Source organism: Nilaparvata lugens, chromosome 5, assembly GCF_014356525.2.
Source record: "Nilaparvata lugens isolate BPH chromosome 5, ASM1435652v1, whole genome shotgun sequence".
NCBI classification, from domain to species: Eukaryota; Metazoa; Arthropoda; class Insecta; order Hemiptera; family Delphacidae; genus Nilaparvata; species Nilaparvata lugens.
In genome coordinates this window covers 45,223,474-45,248,859 of record NC_052508.1, presented here as the reverse complement: position 1 = coordinate 45,248,859, position 25,386 = coordinate 45,223,474, and the positions used below count along the sequence as shown (strand labels likewise).

General features: G+C 35.9%; 1 protein-coding gene across 1 annotated transcript in view; it reads left to right on the top strand.

Moving 5' to 3' along the window:
• Positions 1 to 25,386, top strand: part of LOC111048397 (polycomb protein suz12-B) — a 106,068-nt gene that overhangs the window by 39,569 nt on the left and 41,113 nt on the right. The window contains exons 7-10 of the mRNA XM_039429507.1: positions 5,327 to 5,516; positions 7,232 to 7,461; positions 8,731 to 8,984; positions 21,849 to 22,034. Coding sequence (XP_039285441.1) covers positions 5,327 to 5,516; positions 7,232 to 7,461; positions 8,731 to 8,984; positions 21,849 to 22,034 — 860 coding nt within the window. The remainder of the gene's footprint in view (positions 1 to 5,326; positions 5,517 to 7,231; positions 7,462 to 8,730; positions 8,985 to 21,848; positions 22,035 to 25,386) is intronic.

The window sequence follows — 25,386 nt, the reverse complement described above, 5'->3', positions numbered from 1 at the left end:
AACTTTCACTACATTATTATTATGAGATTAGCGTCTATTTCATAATAAAAGCTTGAACGGATGAAGCTTAACCGTAATGAAAGCCCTAATATTGAATTTCTTTCAATACTGAATACCAAGTTGAATTACTTGAATAAATAGTTCAAATATTGGATTTGAATAGTTGATAATAGATTATTTTCTAATAAATTCTAGATTACTTTTCTGCTGAGTACAAGTTGCCCGTCTGTGGTTTATGTGTTATTTGCATGCTCTGATCACAGCAAAACAGTATCAGATCATTGATGATTATAGATTTGATTTACAATATAGCCTACAGTATTTGGCAAGTGTAGCGTAATTCGACTAACCTTTCATTAACTGCATGATAATTGAGTCTCAACTCTTATATATCGGATATCCTTTGCCAATTTAGTTATCTAGTCTGTTCATCAAAATAAGAGACAAAGGAGACACGTTTTCGCTTCTCCAAGTATAAATAAAGTAATTATAAGCGTCATAGCTTTTATAATTATAAAATAAACTACTGTATTAGTAGCTGATACGGGTGATTGATTTTATATTTATACAGAGAGGGTGGAATGTATGAGATCGGCTTAATATCTCATACACAAAGGTAATTTGACGGCATATTGAATATAACTTTTTTTTTAAATAGGAAGGTGGTTATGCGATACATGATTTCAATACGGAATTTCAAGAAAATTGAATGACGAAAACCGCATATCGATATCTCAAACTGTTTCGAAGAAATAAACCGTTTCATTTCAGATTAGAATGGTATTGATTAATGATGTGAATATCTTCGAAGTGGTTTGAGATATCGATGTGCGGTTTTCGCCATTCATTTTTTCTTGAAATTCCGTATCGAAATCATGTATCGCATGACCACCTTCCTATTTTAAAATAAAGTTACCTACATTTAAAATGGCGGATCCAAGATGGCAGACCAGATTTTTAAAGTTATAGTAAAGCAGTATTTTCAATTTGAGTAGGATCCCCAATCATACCCACCGTCAAATTACCTTTGTGTATGAGATAATAAGCCGTTCTCGGACATTTCACCCATCCTATATTATGAAATACAGTAGTATGAAATAATAGTTAACATCGGGGGACCGAGCTTTGCTCTGGAGTGTAAAAGCATAGAAAATTTGTAACGAAAGAATGAATTTATAGTTTATATTTATATTTATTTATTCATTTTCTCAGTCGTAATAGTATATTTCGCACCTAGAGCAGAAAATGAGATTTTTCCAGCTCGAAATCGGTTTTCAAGTCCGAGGCCGTAGGCCGAGGACTAGAAAAGATTGAGAGCTGGAAAAACATTTTTGCCCGTGGTGCGAACGATATTTTTCGCCACACTACAGGTATTGCTGACAAAATAAATAAAGAATACAAAATAAAGAATACTCGTTAAGCTATCGTACCTATCTCTTGATTTTAGTGGTAGAAGATTTGCAGTCAGGATTTCAGATTCTTTTAAAATTTCACTTGGAATACCACAGTCATCTTCAAGCATTTTTGAAAATTCGGAATGCACTAATCAACAATAAATAATTGAATAAAACTGGTTGCGAAGCGAATTAGTTTGATTCGAAACTGGAACTGAAATCATGGCTACTTCAGCTGATGATGAAAGTGGCCACTCGCCCGATCTAGCGGATGACTTATTAACTACTTCCATGAGCGGCTGGAAAGAGACAACTTTCTGGCCTAGCCCGGAAAAGAAACCCTTTTCTGACGTCGTCTGCAAACAAGGTCTTTCAGATCTACGTAGGGACTGGAAAACAGCTGCTTTCTGTGCAGTGTGGCGAAAAATTATATTAGGAGGCTCAACAGGCTTTTGCCCAAAACTGTATCTTTTCAAATTTATACTACAGTCCAAATCAAAATCTAGTTTAAGCTACTATCACTCATCAAAATAAAAATTTTTCCACACCTCAAAAAATCTGGTGTGGCGCACTCACAAAACTTTCCTTGCCGTTATGAAAATTGATCACCTGACGCTAGTGTTCACGCGCATCTCAAGTCTTCTATTCAAAGATCTGAGCCAGCTGGTGGCAGGACAATAACGCTGGAGACACACGAGGTCTGCTATCTCTTCATAGTGAATGATTTAATAGAATCAACAGTTGCCAACAGTTTGCAATTGAATAATCACATTTTCTCGAATTTCAAGCTTATTTTCAATTTCAGGTGAAAATGTTACTGAACATTAATTGTAGAGATTTTCATGCTCAATCTATTCCATATGGAATGTTTTGTTTAAATTGTATATGAAGCCTGATAATTGGGAATCTAAAATCAAACTTTGCATAGATGGGGCGGTGCTCCTGGACTTTTTACAAATATGGGACTTGTGGCAGTTGATAGATCTTATCAATGACTATTTTAGGTATAAATTTGATCAAAATCGTTGGAGCCGTTTTTGAGAAAATCGCAAAAAACCCTGTTTTTGACAACATTTTTGCCATTTTAGCCACCATCTTGAATAGAACTTGAGTAAATCCTTCTAGTGTAAGGACACACACACACACACACACACACACACACACACACACACACACACACACACACACACACACACCAATACCCAAACTCAGGGGACCTTGAAACGTATAGAAATTGGAGTACCTTAATTTTTTTCGGAAAGCAATACTCTCCTTACCTATGGTAATAGGGCAAGGAAAGTAAAAAGTGTGAAATTATAAATCAGATTGAAGAGAATATAATGCTCTATAAGCTCATAATCAGCCTGGATTTTTCTCATCGATTTTTAAAAAGTTATAAGAGCAAAAATATAAAAAAATGGTGGTAAACGTGTTTTTTTTTCTCAAAAATGTCACACCTTCAACAGCGGATATCTCGAAAAGTAGAGGAGATATCAAAAAAGGTGTAGAATGAATAGCCTATTGTAGGAAATTATGTAAGCTTTAATTTGTTATATGCCAGTCAAGTCCTTAGGATACATAGTGTTGGAGTTTTATGCGAGAAACCAAAAAATGGTACCTTTAAACCACCCCCACCCCCTTAGCACAGTGGGTAGGCGTGGGGACTTTTGATTTCGCTCCTTCAGTCGGGGAACGTAATGTCGGCTTCTAGTGAGAGCAATACGTCACTTTTGATGACGTCACTGACGTTCACTCTGTTACGTTTAATATGTGAGTGGCCATACACATACTAACCGCGGGGCGGAATCGGTTTTCTGCATTGTTGTGGAATGAAAACGTTAGGGTATATATATATATATATATATATATATATATTATATATATATATATATATATATATATAGAGGGATCGCTTGCCTATAGTGAGGTCCACGTTATAATGGCAGTGGATGAAGATAGAAGAATAGCGATGCCGATTCTCTACATTGATTAATTATATTTCTATACCGTCAAAAACATAATTGGTATCGTTGTGGACCTAGAAAAGGATAGTACCACCGGCTTTGTCGGAAGATAGACAAGGAAAGCAAAACCAAAGTTGATCAAATACTGTCATTATAACGTGGACCTCACTATAGTCTAGAGCAGTCAGTGATAACCGAGTGGTAAAGGTACAGAGTGTTGTCAGCCCTACTCAAAGCCTGCCAGTTCCTAGTGATAAAAAAACAAGCACATCATCAATTACAATTAGATATACTATGAATTCGATTAAGAATATATACTATGTTTGCTACATTATTTGTTAATATACTATAAACCATTCTATACTAACAGAATCTAGTTACTATTTTGGACTTTCTGAAGTAAACATGTTTTCTAATAAAAAGAGAAATAAACAAAAATAAGTTTTCCTTGTTGAATTTTTCTTTTCGTGAGAACAGCTGAATGATCCCACACATCATGCACTCGTTCACTCATTCCCATTACGGTATCGACAGACGACGAAATTTTCAGCTGTTTTTCCAAGGACGTATTTATCCTTTTAATGTCCTTCAGCGAGTTATCCCAGAGTTTCAGTTATTAATTATTACAGTGTTGACTTTTAACCAATTAAATTACTACCGTACTGCATCCATGATTCCTCATACCTTGATAATCCTATACAATAATTAAACGAGCAATTTCTGTTTATATGTTTAGATGTTTATATGTTTGTATTTTACCAGATCTCGAAAACGGCTCTAACGATTCTCATGAAATCCAGAACATAGTAGGTTTATAATATAAAAATTCGATTGCACTAGGTCTCATCCCTGGGAAAACTCGCTAAAGGACATTAAAAGGATAATTATTATTCATCCTTGGAAAAACAGCTGATAATAATTATTTCGTCGTCTGTTGATGATGGAAGTGAGTGAGCGAGTTCATGTGTGTGGGACTGTGTCAAAATTATGACTCAGCTGTTGAACTTTTGTAATCATTCAATCAGGTACTTAGTGCCGGTTGAAAAAAGCCGGGTTATTTTTAATCGCGATTAATTCCAGTGAAACCATCTTTTTGAAATGGTCTTCTCTGATTTTGTTCACGTGAAATTGTTCAGGATTAAAATTTAACCGGCTTTTGTGCAACCGAGCCTTTGTCAGGAAAATTTTTGCATTCCTCGAACATTTACAAACGAAAACTTGGAATAGTCAAATAATGCATCATTTCAAAGATAATTAAATGCTCTACAAACCTACGATAAGCATTGATTTATACAATGCATTGTTGAGAGTTATAAGCCCTGAAAGGGCCAAAAAGTTAAAAACCTGTTATTTTAACAATTACACACCTTCAAGAGCGAATATCTCGGGAATCCTCATCGAATTGTGGTATCAAACATTTTTTGGAACATATCAAGGAACACTATGCCGTTTTTCAAACCAAAACGCACAGCTAGCACGCTCGGGTCCAGTGAAGGTAGCCGCCATCTTTGACATAACTGCCGCTAGCGCTTGTGCGGCGCGACCAGGCAATAGCGGACTACGCGAGTCAAAACTTGTAGTGTTTTCCTTTAAAACAACACCAAAACCAGCTCTGTTCCTTGTTTAATAAGACTTATATGCATTTTCCAAGTTATAAAGACTTTTTGAATCCCCCGGTATTCAGGTTGCCTGTGTAGATAGCTGTGACATTTTCTTATTATTTAAGCTTCATGTAAATCTGTTACGTAGCGAGTAGTGCTCATTTGAGAATGTTGGTAGTGAATGTGTAAAGCGATATTCACTTGAAACTGTCAGTGATGCATTGATGTTATTCATGAAGAATACATAACGTATAATTTGTGAATAACATAGATTGCATGGTTGGCATTCAAGTAATGCTGACAAGTTTGAAGTGGATGTGGTGTAGTGTAGTAGGTGTAGTAATGGTGGGGCATTTGTGGTGTGTAGGATCAAGGTGATCACCTGGCTTCGTTTGAAAAGTTTGCGACAGGACCGAAGCTCAAGTTCCGGCTGCAGTGGGCGCGGGAGCCGGCCGGAAACATCGTCGACCGACCGGCACTGCCGGCGCACCAACGCAGCACCCAGAACGCAGCCAATGCCAACGATGACGCATGCAACAAGGAGAACAACAGACCTGGTTAGTACCTACTTCCTCAACATTATGCTTACACATTTGTAATGCCGCACCTACATATTGGCCGAATGTCGGCCAGCGCCAATGTGTGGATGGGTGGTTTGTCAACGCTGGCCTTCAATGAGGACTGGTTAAATTGCAGGTTGGTCCAGCGACTGGGCCAAGTGTGAACTAGGCATGACGCTATTGTGAGATTCATTTGAAACATAATTAGGAAGCATATCACTTTTCTCCCCGTTAATTTGGTATAAAATTATTACGCATTACGACGCCCCATGATTCTGAGAGAAGTGATATTCAAAAGAAAAACAAATCTTCGCGATGTTTCCAATTTCATCATAAAAGTTAAATGCCCTCTTAATCCTTCAACCCTGAAGCTTTTTTAGTACTACTAGGATATCAGAGATGATATTCTACATCCAATTCTGACGTTGAATTGGAAATTCGAGAAAGTTGCAATTTTACACGATTTGGCAACCCTGTAATTTCTTCGGATGGAGTGTCAAGTCTCAACTTATTTTACTCAAACTATAAGGCGGGATGAACACCGGAGAAACGCATTTCGTGAAGCCCTCTTTCATGAAACTTGTTTCATGCAATCCGTTTCACTCACGCATGCATACAAAAGAAACGTTCCCTGCTTAATCCTATCAGTCGATTGCGAGCAACTTTCGTTTCACGTTTCCTGAAACTTTTTTCACGAAACGCGTTTCTCTGGTGTGCATCCCGCCTAAGAATTGTGATTTTTATGTTGACAGTGACTATACAATATTTTATTATAATGTGTCTTAAGTAAAGTAATAAAATTACTTCTCAGGTAATATGTTAAGATACTGTTGTATCAATAGACAGAGTAAAAAGTGCAATGCATGTAGTAAAGTATGTATTTAAAAGCATGCTTAAGAAAAGCCCCCCCATGAGTAACATTTTATGAAGATTATGTCTTCTATTAGAAATCTCAAATTAGGAGGTTAGACTTATGTTGCCTAGTAAAGTAAAATAAAAATTATAATAATATTTTGATTCCGATTACGATTACGATTCTTGTTCTCATTTACATGTTCTATTACTGTTCCAATAATTATATTATACAAACGCTTTTTATTATTTTCAATCAACGAAGACAATTATAAAAGTTTTCTAGAAGAGAAAAGGGGAAATACATTACACTTTTCACTTGTTGAAATTATTTGAACGTGGATTTAATTGGTTAGTTTCTTTTTAGTAAAATGTGGCAGCTCAGAGGGTATACGCATGGAGAAAAGATAGCATAGCTTATGCTATCTTCTCTCTATGATATAAGGTTTAAACTTATTAAAATATCGACAGTAGGTTTCGAATCGTAGAATTGATATACTATTGAAACTAAAATATTGTAACTAATATACTGGAAATAAAACTAATAACTAACAAAATCAGTTATTATAAGAACTCGTACACGATTTGGAACTAACTTACCAATAACTAAAACTGAAAATAAATATACTGGAAGTCTCGAACTACATAGGCTACTATTGATATTCTAATTCTAGTTGCAATGGAAGCCAAATTTAGTAGAATAAAATGAATAATAAATTTTGAGGTTAGTTTCGTTTTTGAGGTTTGCGTTTGGGTTTTACAAGAACTTGCTTTATTAACAATAATTATATTTTTTATATGATGAAGACTTATGTGGAATTTTGGATAGTTGATTAATAGTGGTTGAATTTGTTGAACAGGTAAACAGAAGAAGACGGAGGAGATGGCAGTGGCCAACAGTGGCAGTGGCAGTGGCAGTGGCAGCAAGCTGCAGATTGTGTATCAGTTCCTATACAACAACAACAGCCGGCAGCAGACGGAGGCCTGCGAGGACCTGCACTGTCCCTGGTGTCTGCTCGACTGCCACTCGCTCTACCCGCTTCTCAAACACCTCAAACTCTGTCATTCCAGGTTCACCTTCACATATGTTGTGAGTTGCTTCTCTAAATAATGCACCTCTACGAACTTTTCAAAGCCAATGTCCTAAATATTATTTTCGTAAAAAAAATGAAGTTCCAAATATTCCAAAGCCACCTTATTACTGTATCTCACCAAGTAAGATACATTAATAAGCTAACTATCTCACTAAGTTAGATACATTAATAAGCTAACTATCTCACTAAGAGAGATATTAATAAGCGAGATATTAATAGTGACATTAATAAGCTGGTTCTTACAAGATAGAAATGAGATTTTCAACGCCGTGAATAGCTTCCTAGTCTGAAAAACACGTATATTATTTACCAGTTTCAAGTTCGAATCAGTTCTTTATCTCTTTAAAGATCTGTATGTTTCAGTTATTGTTAATATGAGTTTAAAGCTTCCAAGAAGGACGGTTACTTGAAGATAAATCAACCTGTGAAATGATTTGGCTGAAAGGAAGTCAGTAGGATATTTTTATAATCATTTTTTCAAAGCAAAGATGACATTGAAAGTTCTTCCTGAAATAGTACGATTACCATAAAAAATTGAAGATTTGAACAATAATTGATGAACTGGTTTAAATAATAATCAATCACTTCTTTAGATTTTTCTATTTAGAATTATCCTTTCATATTGGACAGATCAGTTACCAGTCATTCATTGATGATTTCTTCATCATATATTCAGCCATGAACAAATAATTCATTTCGTCACCTCTACTTACCTATTAAGATATCGAAAACTAGAATTGGGTGTTACACTATTATAACTCTCTAGTAAACACAACTTCACAGAAAATTTGTTTACGAGTGTTTTCTCTCACATCGGACAGACCTGTAGCTTACAAACCTATCATTGATTGAGGATGCTTCCAATCCACTATTTAATTTTTGTTAATCCACCTTGTTCTTGACCAAATCATCATTTATGTGTTGGAACGCCCTCAAGTCTTGAAGTCCTCGAAATGATTTCGAGAAGACCAGTTTCTGGCGCTATACCATTATCAATTTCTATCGTCAATTTGTAACTCTAATATACAGAGAATACCATTGATATTTTCTATACCATTATCAATCTGTAGGAAACACTAATCTACACAGAATACCATTGATATTTTCAATATCATTATCAATCTTTATCAAACACTAATCTACGATTTATATTTTCTATAACATTATAAATCTGTATCAAACACTAATTTACAAAGAATTCATTTGAATAGATGTTTTTAATGTGTTGTAAATGGTGAGTGACTGTTTGTGTTTGTGTGAGACAGCCGATGCCGCAAGGCGCGCGCATCGACGTGGCGATCAACGAGCACTATGACGGCTCGTACTGCGGCGCGCCGCAAGACCTGGTCTCGCAGCCGCCGGGCATGGCGTTCTCGCGTGGCGGCCCCGTGCGACGCACCTGCGTCTCCAACATGCTCGTCTGCCACCCCAAGCGGCCGAGGCCTTCGCTGTCCGAGTTCCTCGAGCTCGACGAGAACGAGTTCGACGGACAAAGGCCTTACATTACCGGGCACAATCGGTCAGTCAATCATTAGTATTATACTACAGAGTGTCTTATAAGTCACTCCCTATTCTTATACAGCTATAATTTCTTTATTTATTAACCAATTTTGTTAGAACTACATTTTTTAGATAGAGCACTCCTTGAGGTTGTGTTTAACACTAATTTTCATTCGTTTCAGTTTCAAAATGCACCTTCTCTTGACTGTGGAAGAACGAGCCGAAATAGCAGCTCGTTATGAGATCTGAGGATCTGTGGTGCGAGTACAAAGATGGTGGAGGGCTGAACGAGGTTTGGAAGGCATGAGGTTTTGGAGGTTTGGGGCATGGAATGAGGTTTCCATGCAAAACTGGATGCAAAAACTGTTGAAAAATTCCATTCCAAATAACTAACAACAGGGATTGTCGCAGATACAAGACGATCAGGAAGACCATCAACGTCAAAGACAGCAGAGAATGTTGACAGAGTTCGTGAAATGTTCATGAGGATCCCTAAGAAATCACTGCGTCAAGGATCTCTTGAAAGTGGTCTTTCACATTACTCTGTTGCAACGATTCTTAAGAAAGATCTCAGTGTTTTTGCATCCAGTGATCTCCACAACCTTTATACTCGCACCACAGATCCCCACAACTCATATCGAGCTGCTATTTCGGTTCGTTTTTCCACAGTCAAGAGAGGGGGCACTTTTAAACTGAAACAAATAAAAATTGGTCTTAAACACAACCTCAAAGTGCCTCTATCTAAAAAATGTAGTTCTAACAAAATTGGTTCATAAACAAAGAAATTATAGTTGTATAAAAATAGTGAGTGACTTATAAGACACTCTGTACATTAAGCTCATTTCAAATTCAAATGTTATCCTATCCACAATATTTACAAGGGAGTGCGTCACATGTGCGAGTTTCAATTTGTCTAGTGTATGAACAGAACTTGAAAGGTTATGTTGAATTATCAATCAATCAATAATTTTATTCAATTCAACAGAAAATATACAGAAGAAAACAGAATACAAATTTGTAGTAATAATAATACAATAAACAGGCTTCATGGTGGTGTGTTGAATAGGAAGAAGGAGGAAAACTACCTAGACAACTATGGTTTTCCATGGGCTGGTAGTGGAATGAAGGGCGAAGAAGAACGAAAAGGGGAAGAATGCGAGAGAAAAATAGGAAAAAGAGTGAAAAATTAGCAAATTTTGTGAGCGATTTAAATGGCATTGCATTCTATAGTTTGAGAAGAAACCTTGAGCTTCATACGTCGATATGGATGAAAAAGCTACTGTAGGTCCAGTTTTTTATATCTAATCTAGTTTTTCTACTAATCTTAGAGTCTGTGAGAAATTGGATTGGGTCGGAAAAGTTTTAGAATTAGGGTTTAAAGGTAAAATGAAAGATTGGGGAGTTTAGGCTTTGTCTTTTAAATTGTTATATGATAAAATTATTTGAAATGTGTTGATAATTTTGGATAATAAGCTCAAATAACGAAAAGTTGAAATACTCGCACTCGTACTATTGAGATGGTGGATTGAGATGGATCGTACTTACGAATGACACCCATTTACAATTACTAGCAAAAAGATAACGAAATGAAAAATAGTAAGCTAATAATAAATTATACAATAATGATTGGATATATTACAAAATTTGTGAATTCGGAATAATAAATACTACTTGCTGAAAGTACAATATACTCTACATCTGCAAATATGAATGAATTCCACTTTATTTATCAATATATGAAGAAGAATAGAATAGAATCGCTGGTTTTTTTACTACAGAAGTTGGAAAAAATTAAAAGAAAGAGAAAAAACTAGCAACCAATCCCTCACACATCTACCCACCTTGCTCACTTTCCAGTTCCAGCTTATCTTCCCAATGCATATTGATTACCACCATCATCACAATATTTTATCTAAAGTTAAGGAACTTGGATAACCAACCGGCTTTTTTTAAAAAGAAATATTTATTTCAATATATTAATACATGGTTATGAGCGATGTACGCTCTACGAGCTCTGGCAACAGATTGACTCGAAAAAGCAACTAAACTAATGGCTAGTAAATAACAATGCACAGCTACATCAGCATTATAAAGGGGGTTACCAAATGTAACTCCTCCCCCCTAAGAGTGAAGCTGCCCTCAGCTTCAAAGAAATAAAAAAATATATTATATTTAAAGTATTATAAACTAAGTACATGGTAGTCTGGGGCATATTTGTTCTGGTTCACGCTGCACAGTATCATTTTCAACTTCAGATTAAGCTAAAAAGTTTGTGCCAGATAAACAGCCGTTTGAGAAATATTATAACAATCAATAAAATTACAGTAAAAATAAGCAATATAATAATACATAGGTTTCGATTATCGGTCAGAGGTAACTCATCTAGAACATCAAGTTTTTGAAAATTTATATTAGCAGTATGTACTTGATCAAAGTTGAAGTTGGATAGTCGTTTGTTTTCTACAAATTCAGTTGGAAGTACAATTTCGTTTTCCCAAAATATATTTGGTTTGTAGTAACCAATCAGTGTTTCTGAGCTATTAATATCAACAATTGCGTTTTCTTATTAAGTAAAAGAGTATTATTCTTGTTCACATCAGTATTCAGAACCATACATGTACTAAAATTAAAAAATATAAAACTATCAACTATTTCTACATATTTTATGAAAGAATCTCCGTCTTTCAAAACTACCTTACTACATCCGTCTAGATTCCTATCATTTAATAATTGCTCAATACATATATCATTAAGTTCGCTTACTGCACTACAATAATAATCATCATAAATGAGTTCACAATTTCCAGAAAATAATTTGTCATTTCGAAGAACAAAAGAAGGATGCGCAATAGTTGTTAAAATTTCGTTACCGACAATGACAGGATAAGACAATAGAAAAACGTTTCATAAACAGTTGACAATAGCGGTACGTCCACAAAATATGAAATATAGTCTTTAAATATTCCACAATGTACTTTTTGCTTAGTTTCCATAACACACTAATTTTATTTGAAATAAAGCTGACATTTGAGTTTTTTTTGTAAGAGAAAAATATCATCATGAGAAATAATAGAAGAATGGAGTATTTTCAATTTACAAAATTCGAGACTAGTTACAATGTCAGATATTTTATTATTCAGAAGCAGGAGCGAGTCGAATAACAAAGAGGATTGCTGGATTCATTTCCATTCGGTTGGATCAATTGAACAAAGAATTAAGTAATTGCTGATTTTTAGATTATTCGCTCTGATTACTTTCGTTAATTAATTTCTGATTTACAGCAAATTGCTTGTCTACATTGTTACGAAGATGATATTCATTAGATTGGACTGTCTGCAAAATTTTGTCATATCTTTCCTTATCATCAGCATCCATGTGCCCAGTGATCCACGAAATCGCGGATCCTAAACCATTAAAAAGACCTCTTTTCTGTCTATAATTAACTGATTGAATCTCATTCAATTTATTCTTAGTGTATTTCAAATTCAATTTCATCATACTTAAGCGACTCTTATCAATATTATTCCTTTTAGCGAGAAAATCAACAAATGTTTCAATATTACTTAATTCTAAACGTAAATAACTAGTATTAATATTATGAACATAGGTAAAAGTTTCATTAATGATATGAGAATTCTGTATCTTGATTGGAGCAATACCAGATGCTCTGCTCAAATCTACCATCTTATAAGACGTTTCTGGGGCCAGCAACAGGAGAATTAGGGGCAGTACCATCACGTCCTGTAACAAATAAATCCTTTTTCTTACCCTTCACCGGTTTTTGAAGCCGTTTCATTCTATTGGGGTGTACTTTAAATGGGCGTTTCTGAATTGCTCGAGGGTTTGTAGCTAGTTGATCGTCTTTACTGTAGTTTACTTTGAAGAATTTCGGTTTATTTTTTTTTTTGTTAAAAGTCGTTTTAATGTAAGGTGCTTTTTCAATTTCTACATCCTTTTCACGATTGACATTCAGTTGCTCAGTGCGTGTTTGTTTTTCGGATTCAATTTTATTCTTTATCAACTTGTGAACTAAATTCATTCGTTCTAAATATTGGCGAGACTGTTGTTCTGTCACCAATCTTTCCATAACACCGTTAACAAAAGGATTGTTTGACATGCCATAAGTTATTTCCATGGGAGTCATTTTCAGAGTTGAGTTGAGCGTATTATTAAATGCTATAACTGCTAGTTTCATGTTTGTTTCTGTTGTATTTTTATTTTCCAATTGAATTGCATTTAAGATTTCGATAAGCGTAGAATAAGTTCTTTCAATTAAGCCCTGAGAGTCTGGGTGTCCAGGAGTGACATAGTATGCTTCAACACCGTACAATCTCAGAAAGTCGCGTAAACCTGCATTGTCAAACTCACGGCCGTTGTCCATTTGTATAATTTTGGGTAGGGGAAAAGATGAAAAATAATCATTCAGGCGTTCTTGAATATCTCGATTTGGTTCAAACTTTTTAGGGGATGGACCGATAATCGTTTGGAAAAACAATCAATCATTGTCAAAAACTTTATTTTATCGTATTGGAAACATTCAATTTGTCTCTTAGCATTGATGGCCAGTAATATCTTCTCTTTATCTGATTATACGTTTCATTGATACCTCTGTGGTATGTCTTTCCTTCATGGTGATTTGAAATTATATGTTTTTGTTCATCAGTATCCACTATATCTAAATTCATTGTCTTATACCTTTTCAGTTTTATGGAATCAAATGTTTCTAATAACACATTTTTAAAATTGTTGAAAATTTGCTCGTACTCATCATACAAAACACCTTCTCGCGAACAGAAAACTCTATGTACCGTTTTTGGTTTCAAAAACTCAATACATTTATTTTTCATGTCATCATAATCATTAGCGTTTCTAAAATAAATGGTCAATCGTCTTTTACCAAAAATTGTTCTCAATTGAGGGGCTTGGTCACTTCTTTCAAGAATAAGTTGGTTATGCTCAATATTAAGCAACTTATCATCATCGGCTATAACTACCTGTTCATTCGAGCTTTCCTGCGAGTGTATCTTTGCTAAGCTGCGATTATCGTTCTCGGCTTCTTGTTCGTCATCATCATTATTATCATTAATCACGATAATCTCACGATCATTGTCATCATAAGCATTATTATTTACAAAGTTTCCTTGATTAGCATTAGTTACTAAGTTATTATTACCAGTATTATCATTCCGCTCGCCTAATGTACCTATTCATTGAAAAAAACTATCTATCGAGGGTACGTCAGTGTTAGTATCATCAAATTCGTTGGGGTCATCACTAGTATTTTCCAAACCTTGAAAACTATTCGCAAAACCTCGAAAACCATCCTCGAAACCTCGAAAACCATCCTCTTCATTTTCCATCATAGTGACGTCATAAGGACGGGACAAAGCATCCGCTACAAAGTTGGTTTTCCCTTTTATGTAGGTAATGTCAAAATCGAATTCTTCTAACAGAAGTTTCCATCTTATCAATTTGGAATTTGGTTCTACTATGAAGCCACTGGAGAGGTTTGTGATCAGTCTGAATTAGAAATTTATTAATGGAATACAAGCCAACAGCGGATGCTGCTTCAATCTCTTCAATGGATTCACCCGAGAAGATGATGTTTGCATCATCAGCATAGAGACAAACAGCAGCTTTCCCCTGGACCACCCTAGGCAACCCTTTGATGTAGCACAGGAACAATAAAGGACCCAATATTGAGCCTTGAGGGACACCATATTTCAGACTCCTCAGGTCAGAGCGGTATCTGATTTTATATTGCAGCGCATGCGTCTCTTCAATATGCTCTATCTCAACAAATTGTTGTCTATCCTTCAGGTACGATTCAAACCATGTCTGTTCTATTCCATTTACACCTAGAGTTTTCAACGTATCTATCAAAACATTATGCCTCACACTGTCAAAAGCACGAGTCATATCCAAGAATATGCCAACAATTTTCTCCCCTTTGTCGATTGCATTTACGATAGAGTTAATGAAATCGACTCCAGCCGTTATCGTGGACTTTTTAGAGCGAAAACCATGCTGTTCTTTGTCCAAAATGTTATTTGTTTCTAAATATTCTATTAGCTGCATGTACACCACACGTTCAATAATTTTAGAAAATACTGATAAAATAGATACTGGCCTATAACAAGCAGGTTCTCTGACATCACCCTTCTTAAATATTGGAAAAACCCTGGCTACCTTTAAAATGTTTGGAAAATGGCCCGATATCAAGGAGGAATTTATTATATGAGTCAGGGGTTTAATTATTGCCGGCAAGACTTTTTTAACTATTGTAATTGGGATGTCATCTGGCCCTGAAGAAAGTTTATTTTCAAATGACATTATTATTTTTACTAACTCATATTCTGAAATAGTTTTGAATCTGAATCTCAGTGTGGATTGACAGTTTGGATAAATCGGGGTTTCAACAGGTTCACATCTATCAGGAATATTTGGTATGACAAACTTATCTACTGCTGTAACAAAGAAATCATTAAATATATTACTAATAGTAAGAGGGTTTGTTACATGAATTCCATTATCTATAACACTTAAATTTGAGTTTTTATTTTTGTTTTTACCAACATTATCGTTAACAATCTTCCAGATAACTCTATTTTTATTTCTTGCATTGGCGACTTTATTGTCAAAGACTTTTTGTTTATTTATTGCTATTTCCTGTCTCAAATCTCTCTTTCTAGTTTTAATTTGATCTTTTAAATCATCACTCTTTGTATTTCTAAATATTCTTTCAAGCTCTAATAAGTCTCTCTTTTTCCTAATGACCTCGCTGCTCGAATATTTATCCTTATTTGTTTCCTTCTCATTCATAAATAGCTTTGGAAAATTAATGTTGAAATAATATGAAAAAATTGAAATAAATGCATTATACTTATCACTTACTGAAGATTGATAAACATCCATCCAATTGACGCTCTCTAAATCTTTGAAAAATATATTGGAATTACAGTCGTCAAATCTCCTGCTAAGACCTCTTATTGGTTTTTTGTGAAAGTTACTAACATTAAGAATTTCAAATAGCTGAGCATCATGATCTGATATATGGGTTATAATGCCTGACACTTTCAAGTTCTCATCACAAATATTTGTAATAAAATTATCAATGGCAGTTTCAGAGGTTGTAGTTATTCTAGTTGGAAAATCGACCTTAAATGACATATTATACATTTTTAGAATATTTCTGAACTTAAGGTAAACATTATTCTTTTCTAGTACATTAATATTTATGTCACCAGCTAGTACAACATTTTTGTATTTCCTGCACAGAATTTCAAGCAATATTTCAAGTTTTTCTAAAAAAGAATCTAAGTAACAATGTTGGGGTGTTCTGTACAAACAGGCCATAACAAAAGAGAAACTATTAATAGAAAATTTGGTTACACAACACTCAAATTCTTTTTCCATCGTTATAGACTTTATTGCCGGCAGTTCAACGGGCCTGCAACTTGAATAGATTTTATTACTTACTAAAATCATGACCCCGCCTTCCATATTATTACTCCTAGAGAATTTCGAGCTTATAGTATAGTCGGGTATATTTAACAGTGCAGTTTCAGCTTCTGACATCTTGTGCTCAGATATTGCCAGTATGTCAGGTTTTAGCTCCTCTAAATTAATTCTTAGCAAGTCTAAACGGGATGGCAAGTGCTGAACATTCTGATGTAAAATTGATATTCTTCCGGATCCATCCTGTGAGACACTTGTAGCTAAGGTTGAGTAGTTTCCACCGAGCGGCAGTCGTTTCCCAAATTTGCCGCAGGAGATGCAGCGATAGACTGGGACTCGACCTCGGGAGACTGCATGTCGCCGAGCCGCCCAATTGGTGACCGGGGTGGAGAGGCCACGCAGCCTTCAGAAGCAGCCCCCCGCGAAGGTGAGCCGTCATCGGCCAGAGAAACAGGAGAGTCAACAATCGCATAGTCACCGTCCTCAATAACCGCAGAAATCCTTCCAGCCAGCCAGCCCTTGCCCCAACGGTTGAGGTGCATGCCGTGTCGAGTGTGGTGGAATCTTTCTGCCCGACTTGCCTCTACAAGTATCACATTCTCATACCTCCCGCCAATAGCTTTGAGTAAACAGTTCGTCCGCGCTACTTCCCTGTTCACACAAGACCACTCAACAAGGTCGTGTCTGTTTGGAACATCCACTAAGACAATTTTATTTTTTTGAAATCGATTAATCGTCTCCTCGATTCCCGTTAGTGCCTTTCCTGCCTCGTTTCTTGCAACATCGTTAGCGCCGCACAATATAATTAGAATATCATTATCTGCAATTTCACCAGATATATTATCATGGCATAAAATCTGTTCAGTCCTAGCGCCAGGACTTACAAAACCAATACATTCATAGGAGTGTTTCAACCTACCATTCAAATGCCACGTTAAATTCCTTCCATGACTATCAGATACCAACAGTATCTTCTTTGTTTCATTGAGCATATTTTTAGGGAGATTGTTTTTTACTAATTCTGGTGCATTTTTTTATTGTGAGGTCGTTTGCGTTTTGAGGTAGCAATCTCTTCAGCCATTGCAGCAATATTTGCATCTATATCCTCCTCATTTACTTGAAGAGGCTGGTAAAAGTTACGTAGCTTGACGTTGAAATTGCTAGGCAGACTATTTCTTAATTTATTTCTCCTGTTAGTAGGTTCTAACTGGAAAACCGGAGTATTACGCTTGAGGTCAACTATTTCTTCATCTCTCTCCAAAATATTTTTTTTTAAATTTACAATTTCCTTCCTAGCCTGTTCTAAGTCTTCTTTAAGCATTCCTAAGATAGCTTTCTGGTTCTCAATTTCCTCTATGAGAAGGCTATTCAATTCTACATTTAGATCCCCCTCATTTTGTTCACCATCAGCATTAGATGAAACTGAGATTGAGGTCTTATCGTAAATCTTATCCGATGCCTGTACACTACACTCGACACAAGACCATATCATTTCACCATTTTTTATTAACTCGTACTCATCCTTAGAGAGACCAGTGCATTTTACTAAGTGGAACCACTGCGAACAGTTTCCCCTGCAAAGTACAGCTTTATTGCACTTATTTACATTTTTGTTACATTTACCACAAGGGTACTTTTTTGTTCTCTTACACATGCTGTTCAAATGCGAATCATATAAAAAACTATTTTAATTGGTAAGGAAATTGACAGGAAAAAGAATGCTAAGAGAGCAGTCAAAGCAGTCGGAAAATTTGGAAGCTCCTGAAATTGAGAAGGACTGAGGAAGAGAAAGATAGATTGGAGAAGGAAAAATTGGATAATAATAATACAATCGATGTGAAAAAGTATGGGTTTATACCGAAGAAGATAGCAGATAAGAGAAGAAAGACGATTGATGAAGCACGCTTATCTCAAAAATAGTATTGCCACAGGCAACTGATAAGGAATCACAGAACTGTAGTTGGAGCGCAAAACAGTGTAGTAGCAGACGACAATACAGCCACCGGCTGGTGAGATCAAGTTCAGCAGTGCAAGACAACAAATAACTTAATCATGTTGAACCAAGTGCAAGAAGATGCGGATATGGTATAACGAATGAATCGACCTTACTTACGAACCACACATATGTCCAGGTGGGTAGAGTGATAATACAACATATAGATCACAACAGCACAAAAACTAACTGAAATTAACGTGTAAAACAGAATAATTAACCGAAAAATCACAGAGCCATAAAGATCATGATCATCCACGACAGGCAGTCCTGCCAACTATCGAACATCTTTACCATTGAAAATCTGTGAAAGTACTCCTCCAATAGCAAAATTGCTAGCGCCAGTAGTAACTATGAATTGTTTAGAAAAATCGGGTAATTGCAATATTGGACTGTTTTGGAGCATTGTTTTCAGTTTTTCGAATGCATTAACGTACTCCTTATTGGAAATGTCAACCTTGACATCTTTTTTCAAAGCTTGAGTCAGAGGCTTAGCGATTTTTGCATAGTTCTTTATCATTTTCCTGTAGTAACCAGTTAATCCTAAAAATTGTTTTATTTGTTTCTAAGTTTTGGGAATCGGGAAGTCCTTGATTGCTTTCAATTTGGCGGGATTTGGTTGAATTCCTTCTTCTGAGATTACATGTCCTAGGTACAACAATTCTCGTTTGAAAAATTCAGTTTTATCGAGCTGTATTGAACATTTAAATAAATACATCTTAATTCTAGCACACATTGGAAACACTTGTGACGAGTTCATAAAAATATACTCATCTCCATTTCTTTCACCAGCAGGTGTCTTCACGATAAATTCTTCCTTAAATCTAGTCACATCAGGTGGTACAATAGCGGGATTTATATAGTTCTTCACTGATCCAGTGTCAACAAGCCATTTTAGATTAGAATCATCGACAAAGTATGGGAGGGATTTGTAGATAATCTTCAACTCGAACTGATTGGCGGGTCCCCCGAAGGAGCTGGGCCTAATCCTAAAAAACGTTCTGCCAATTCATTCACAGCGGAAGTGAGAGAATCAATTTGAGTTTGCATAGATTGAACGAAATTAGTTTCATCAAGTGGAGTGATATTTACGTTAGATTCGTCAATGCAATTTCCTTCCAGATAATGAACATCATGGAACGAATTGTTCCGTGCAGAGTTGTTACTACGATTGGTTGAAACAGTACGCATTGAGACAGTATTTTGAGAATTCCAATTTGGAGACTGTCGAACATTGTGTGCACCGCCTTGGAAATTACGAAAGTTACTGTTGAAGGATTTTGGTTGGACATTTTGAAATTGAGACTGCTGAAATCTTGCGTTAAATGGTACTAGACTCTGTTGAGGCTGTTGAGATTGGATTTGTGGAGGTTGTTGGAATTGGTTGTGTTGAAACCTATGTTGGTTAAAAGGAGCAAAATTTTGCTTGAAGGGCTGTTGATGAAAACTGCGAGGTGAATACTGCCTGAATTGGGGAAACACTGAACGCGGTTGAAAGAAGTTACGCTGCCGAAACTGAGGATTGATAACTGCACTATCAGACACAGATTCCGTAAGTTTCAATTGATTTAACACAATACTGCAATCACTACGAAGAGTGTCACGGGCTTCGTCCAAGTTCTTAAGCTTGTAGACTTGGAGATGAGCTCCGAGTGTTGGATGAACATCGTGAATAAGTGTCCTTACAAGTGTCATGTCAAGTTGTTCAAGAAGGTTTTTGAGTAAGTCACCGGATACACCGTCTAATTTGTAGCGAGTAACTACCCTGGTTCGCTTTTCGTTTAGTCTGTCAAGAAAGTCAAGGGGATGCTCATGTTGAAAAGTTTTCATGATAGCAATCTCTGCTATGAGGTCTGAAACAGTACGTTTATCGGAAAAGTGTTTCTTTATGAGTTGAATAAGTTCGATCACATTAGAGCACTCACTATTTTGAACTACGCTATCAGCTGTGCCTTCTAAGTTGTGAAGTGCAGCGGTATACAAAAGCCAGTGGTTCTGGTCAGGTTGAGTTTTTTCGATAGTATCATTACAGTAAAGTCCGAAAAGTTTTTCAATGGATCTGAGAAATTTGGGAATTTTATTGGGTGTCCCATCGAACTTGGGGATAAAGTCCAACAGATGTTTGGGGATAGTTGCCATAGTGGAAGAGTCTAATTTGGAGGGCTAGATGAGTTGATTTGAAGCAGAAGAAAGTGAAGCTGAGGTAGAAGAATTCATTCGTTACTTACAGTAGCAGCAATGGTAAGAACTGGATTTACTTCCGGTTGTTGGATGAAAGCGTTCCGGAAGGAGTCTGCCAGTGTGGTTGCCAGGATGAAAGAAGTCCGGTAGCGTGGTTATCCCGTGTAGAAGTTCCGTTGAAGTTGAAGGTTCACCTCACTTAGTCTTCCGATAGTTTCCTTTTCAAAGTCGAAATAAGCAATCGCGACACGAATCGGAAAACTAATATTGTCAAACGAACAATATTGGAAAACTGCGCGAGGGTGGTTCGGGCGCCAGTTAAGGAACTGGAATAACCAACCGGCTTTTTTAAAAAATAATTATTTATTTCAATATACTAATACATGGTTATGAGCGATGTACGCTCTACGAGCTCTGGCAACAGACTGACTCGTAAAAGCAACTAAACTAATGGCTAGTAAATAACAATGCATAGCTACATCAGCATTATAAAGGGGGTTACCAAATGTAAATTATGATATTATGTTGAATGCAGTCGCTAGTCAGGCATAAGACCTCTATTATCCATGTGGATCACAATATATCTATAGTAATATACACGTTATGAAGCAGTTTTTATCAAATAGAGAGCAGAGTGTTGTGAAGTGTACATCTGAATAGCATCAGCAAGTATTTTTGTTGAGACTGTATAAATTCGTCTGTATTATATCTGAATTTCTTTTATAATATTGATCATTCTGTATCCAACATTGGTACTTCTTTTATCATTATACAATTGAAAATTAACTATTTTTATATTCTATCGATTCATGAGCATGAAAATATGCATATAATTCAGAGTATGGCCTCGATGCAATATAGTACGGACTCCTCGGTATTGTTACAATTTATCATCTGGATTTTTGTATCAAAAAATTAATAACTTATATTTATATTTATATTCAATATCAAAATCATCCTTTTAATTTCACAGAGCATTATCTAAAGATTTATTTTATATGAAGATATAATGTAATTTGATGATGATTAAGATGACTTGGAAATGGAAATTAAAGTTCATGCTAGCATCAAGAAAGACTTGGAAACACATCAACTTGAACCATAATTATACATAAGGACAATTATTTAATAAATTATTTTATTTGTTACCGTCGCCTTCAAGTGAGATGGCCAATCTATTATTTATCATGAAATGCTCAACTGTGAAGTATTATTCTATGCCACAATGCTAATAATATGTTTGTACGTCAGGTTGTACCATCACACGACAACGTGTCTGCCGATCTACCCGAAGGAGATGGACGTGGACAGTGAGGACGAGAACGATCCCAAGTGGCTGCAGAAGAAGACGCAGATGATGATCGATGACTTCACCGACGTCAATGAGGGCGAAAAAGAACTCATGAAGATGTGGAATCTGCATGTCATGAAACACGGGTAGGCTTAAATACATTCATATGTATTTGTGTACGCTTTGTGTTGGTTTGTGTACGCTTCAAAAACTCCAAAAGTACTGCACCGATTGAGTTGAAATTTTAGCATGATATAAAATCCGCATCAAGGATTGTTTTTGGTCTATCAAATTTATAATCCGACTTCAGGACTCTTTTTCCTACGGTCCTTCAAAGTTTACATGTAATCCTTATGGGAGAAGATTTGTGAGCTGGCCTCACACAGAAATAAAAATCAGCTGTTATAATCATCGCGTCATCCAACAGCCGTCGGTAGATCTGTTTTTCCATTTTCTTTCTTTCTACTGATTCACAGAATTTCAATTCTAATAATAATTTTAACATGCTTAAAATTTCAACATGAGTATAATTTGTGGATTCAAGTGAACTTTTCAATATTTTCTGTGATTGTAAAGGAAGATTTTGGTTTGTATTTATATTTTGAAATTAATTAATCTGATTAATCCAAAAATATTGTAGTACATACATTTTTTGGACTCAAAATAGTGTGTGAATTAAGTTAAGGTACATAACCTCTAGACCGTGTATTCCAAATTAAGGTTAAAAGCAGTTTTGGGCGAATGCCTGTTGTTTTTACCTGCATTGAATCTATTGTCTATGAACAAATGAAATGAAATAATGCCGCGGTGTGAACGACGTCCAAACTTGGGTCGTAGAACTCGGAATGCTGTAAATTTAGAATATGCACGGGAAAATCAGCAGCAAGGAGATATACCATTCAATTCCCCAGCAAGGTGCATTCAACTATATCTAAAAATGCAAACTGCTGTACAACTAGCACATAGGAAGTCCATATTTAGATATAAAATACTGATTGATGGATAATTTCCATAAAAATATAGTGCATTAGATTAAGCAAAGACTAAGCTCACTTGAGGAGGCGCGGCTTGGTGATACAACGTGTTGATCTTATGGAGATTGCATTATCACACTGTTACATGCCATGTCCGAATCAGTGAGTGTGAGTTCTTCCATTCAAACAAATAAGCAAGAACCACCTGGATGCAAAATGCCGCATCGCGCCTCCTCAGGTGTGCATCCAGCTAAAGTTTGTCATGAGATGCATTAACTGTTTGGCGGTACGAAGTTCGCCGGGCCAGCTAGTTATTTAATAAGTCTTTCTAGCAAGTTGTACTCTTGAATTTACCTCAACTTTCTTCTCATTTGATCTTTCTTCTATCGATAATTCATGGCTCATTGGATTGAAATTTATGGCAGATTAGATTTGTATTATTCATAGTGATAGCTTTAAATTGTCCTGTACACATTCTATCAAACTCAATCTCTATAGCATATGAAAGTTACAGTATATGTTGTAGAATGAAATGTAAAAGTTACGATGCTCTAAAAAGGAAACTGACAAAAATGTCACAAAAAATTTATTCCAGTGTCACTTAAATATCTTAGCAGAAATTATTGAGAAATGTATCAAATCAAGACTTATCAACTTCCTTTAAAAAATCATATTATATCATCACTGTATGGTTGATAAGTATGGTTGATAAGTATGGCAGTATGGTTGATACTGTCTGAATTGGGGAAACACTGAACGCGGTTGAAAGAAGTTACGCTGCCGAAACTGAGGATTGATAACTGCACTATCAGACACAGATTCCGTAAGTTTCAATTGATTTAACACAATACTGCAATCACTACGAAGAGTGTCACGGGCTTCGTCCAAGTTCTTAAGCTTGTAGACTTGGAGATGAGCTCCGAGTGTTGGATGAACATCGTGAATAAGTGTCCTTACAAGTGTCATGTCAAGTTGTTCAAGAAGGTTTTTGAGTAAGTCACCGGATACACCGTCTAATTTGTAGCGAGTAACTACCCTGGTTCGCTTTCCGTTTAGTCTGTCAAGAAAGTCAAGGGGATGCTCATGTTGAAAAGTTTTCATGATAGCAATCTCTGCTATGAGGTCTGAAACAGTACGTTTATCGGAAAAGTGTTTCTTTATGAGTTGAATAAGTTCGATCACATTAGAGCACTCACTATTTTGAACTACGCTATCAGCTGTGCCTTCTAAGTTGTGAAGTGCAGCGGTATACAAAAGCCAGTGGTTCTGGTCACGTTGAGTTTTTTCGATAGTATCATTACAGTAAAGTCCGAAAAGTTTTTCAATGGATCTGAGAAATTTAGGAATTTTATTGGATGTCCCATCGAACTTGGGGATAAAGTCCAACAGATGTTTGGGGATAGTTGCCATAGTGGAAGAGTCTAATTTGGAGGGCTAGATGAGTGGATTTGAAGCAGAAGAAAGTGAAGCTGAGGTAGAAGAATTCATTCGTTACTTACAGTAGCAGCAATGGTAAGAACTGGATTTACTTCCGGTTGTTGGATGAAAGCGTTCCGGAAGGAGTCTGCCAGTGTGGTTGCCAGGATGAAAGAAGTCCGGTAGCGTGGTTATTCCGTGTAGAAGTTCCGTTGAAGTTGAAGGTTCACCTCACTTAGTCTTCCGATAGTTTCCTTTTCAAAGTCGAAATAAGCAATCGCGACACGAATCTGAAAACTAATATTGTCAAACGAACAATATTGGAAAACTGCGCGAGGGTGGTTCGGGCGCCAGTTAAGGAACTGGAATAACCAACCGGCTTTTTTAAAAAATAATTATTTATTTCAATATAATAATACATTGTTATGAGCGATGTACGCTCTACGAGCTCTGGCAACAGACTGACTCGTAAAAGCAACTAAACTAATAGCTAGTAAATAACAATGCATAGCTACATCAGCATTATAAAGGGGGTTACCAAATGTAAATTATGATATTATGTTGAATGCAGTCGCTAGTCAGGCTTAAGACCTCTATTATCCATGTGGATCACAATATATCTATAGTAATATACACGTTATGGAGCAGTTTTTATCAAATAGAGAGCAGAGTGTTGTGAAGTGTACATCTGAATAGCATCAGCAAGTATTTTTGTTGAGACTGTATCAATTCGTCTGTATTATATCTGAATTTCTTTTATAATATTGATCATTCTGTATCCAACATTGGTACTTCTTTTATCATTATACAATTGAAAATTAACTATTTTTATATTCTATCGATTCATGAGCATGAAAATATGCATATAATTCAGAGTATGGCCTCGATGCAATATAGTACGGACTCCTCGGTATTGTTACAATTTATCATCTGGATTTTTGTATCAAAAAATTAATAACTTATATTTATATTTATATTCAATATCAAAATCATCCTTTTAATTTCACAGAGCATTATCTAAAGATTTATTTTATATGAAGATATAATGTAATTTGATGATGATTAAGATGACTTGGAAATGGAAATTAAAGTTCATGCTAGCATCAAG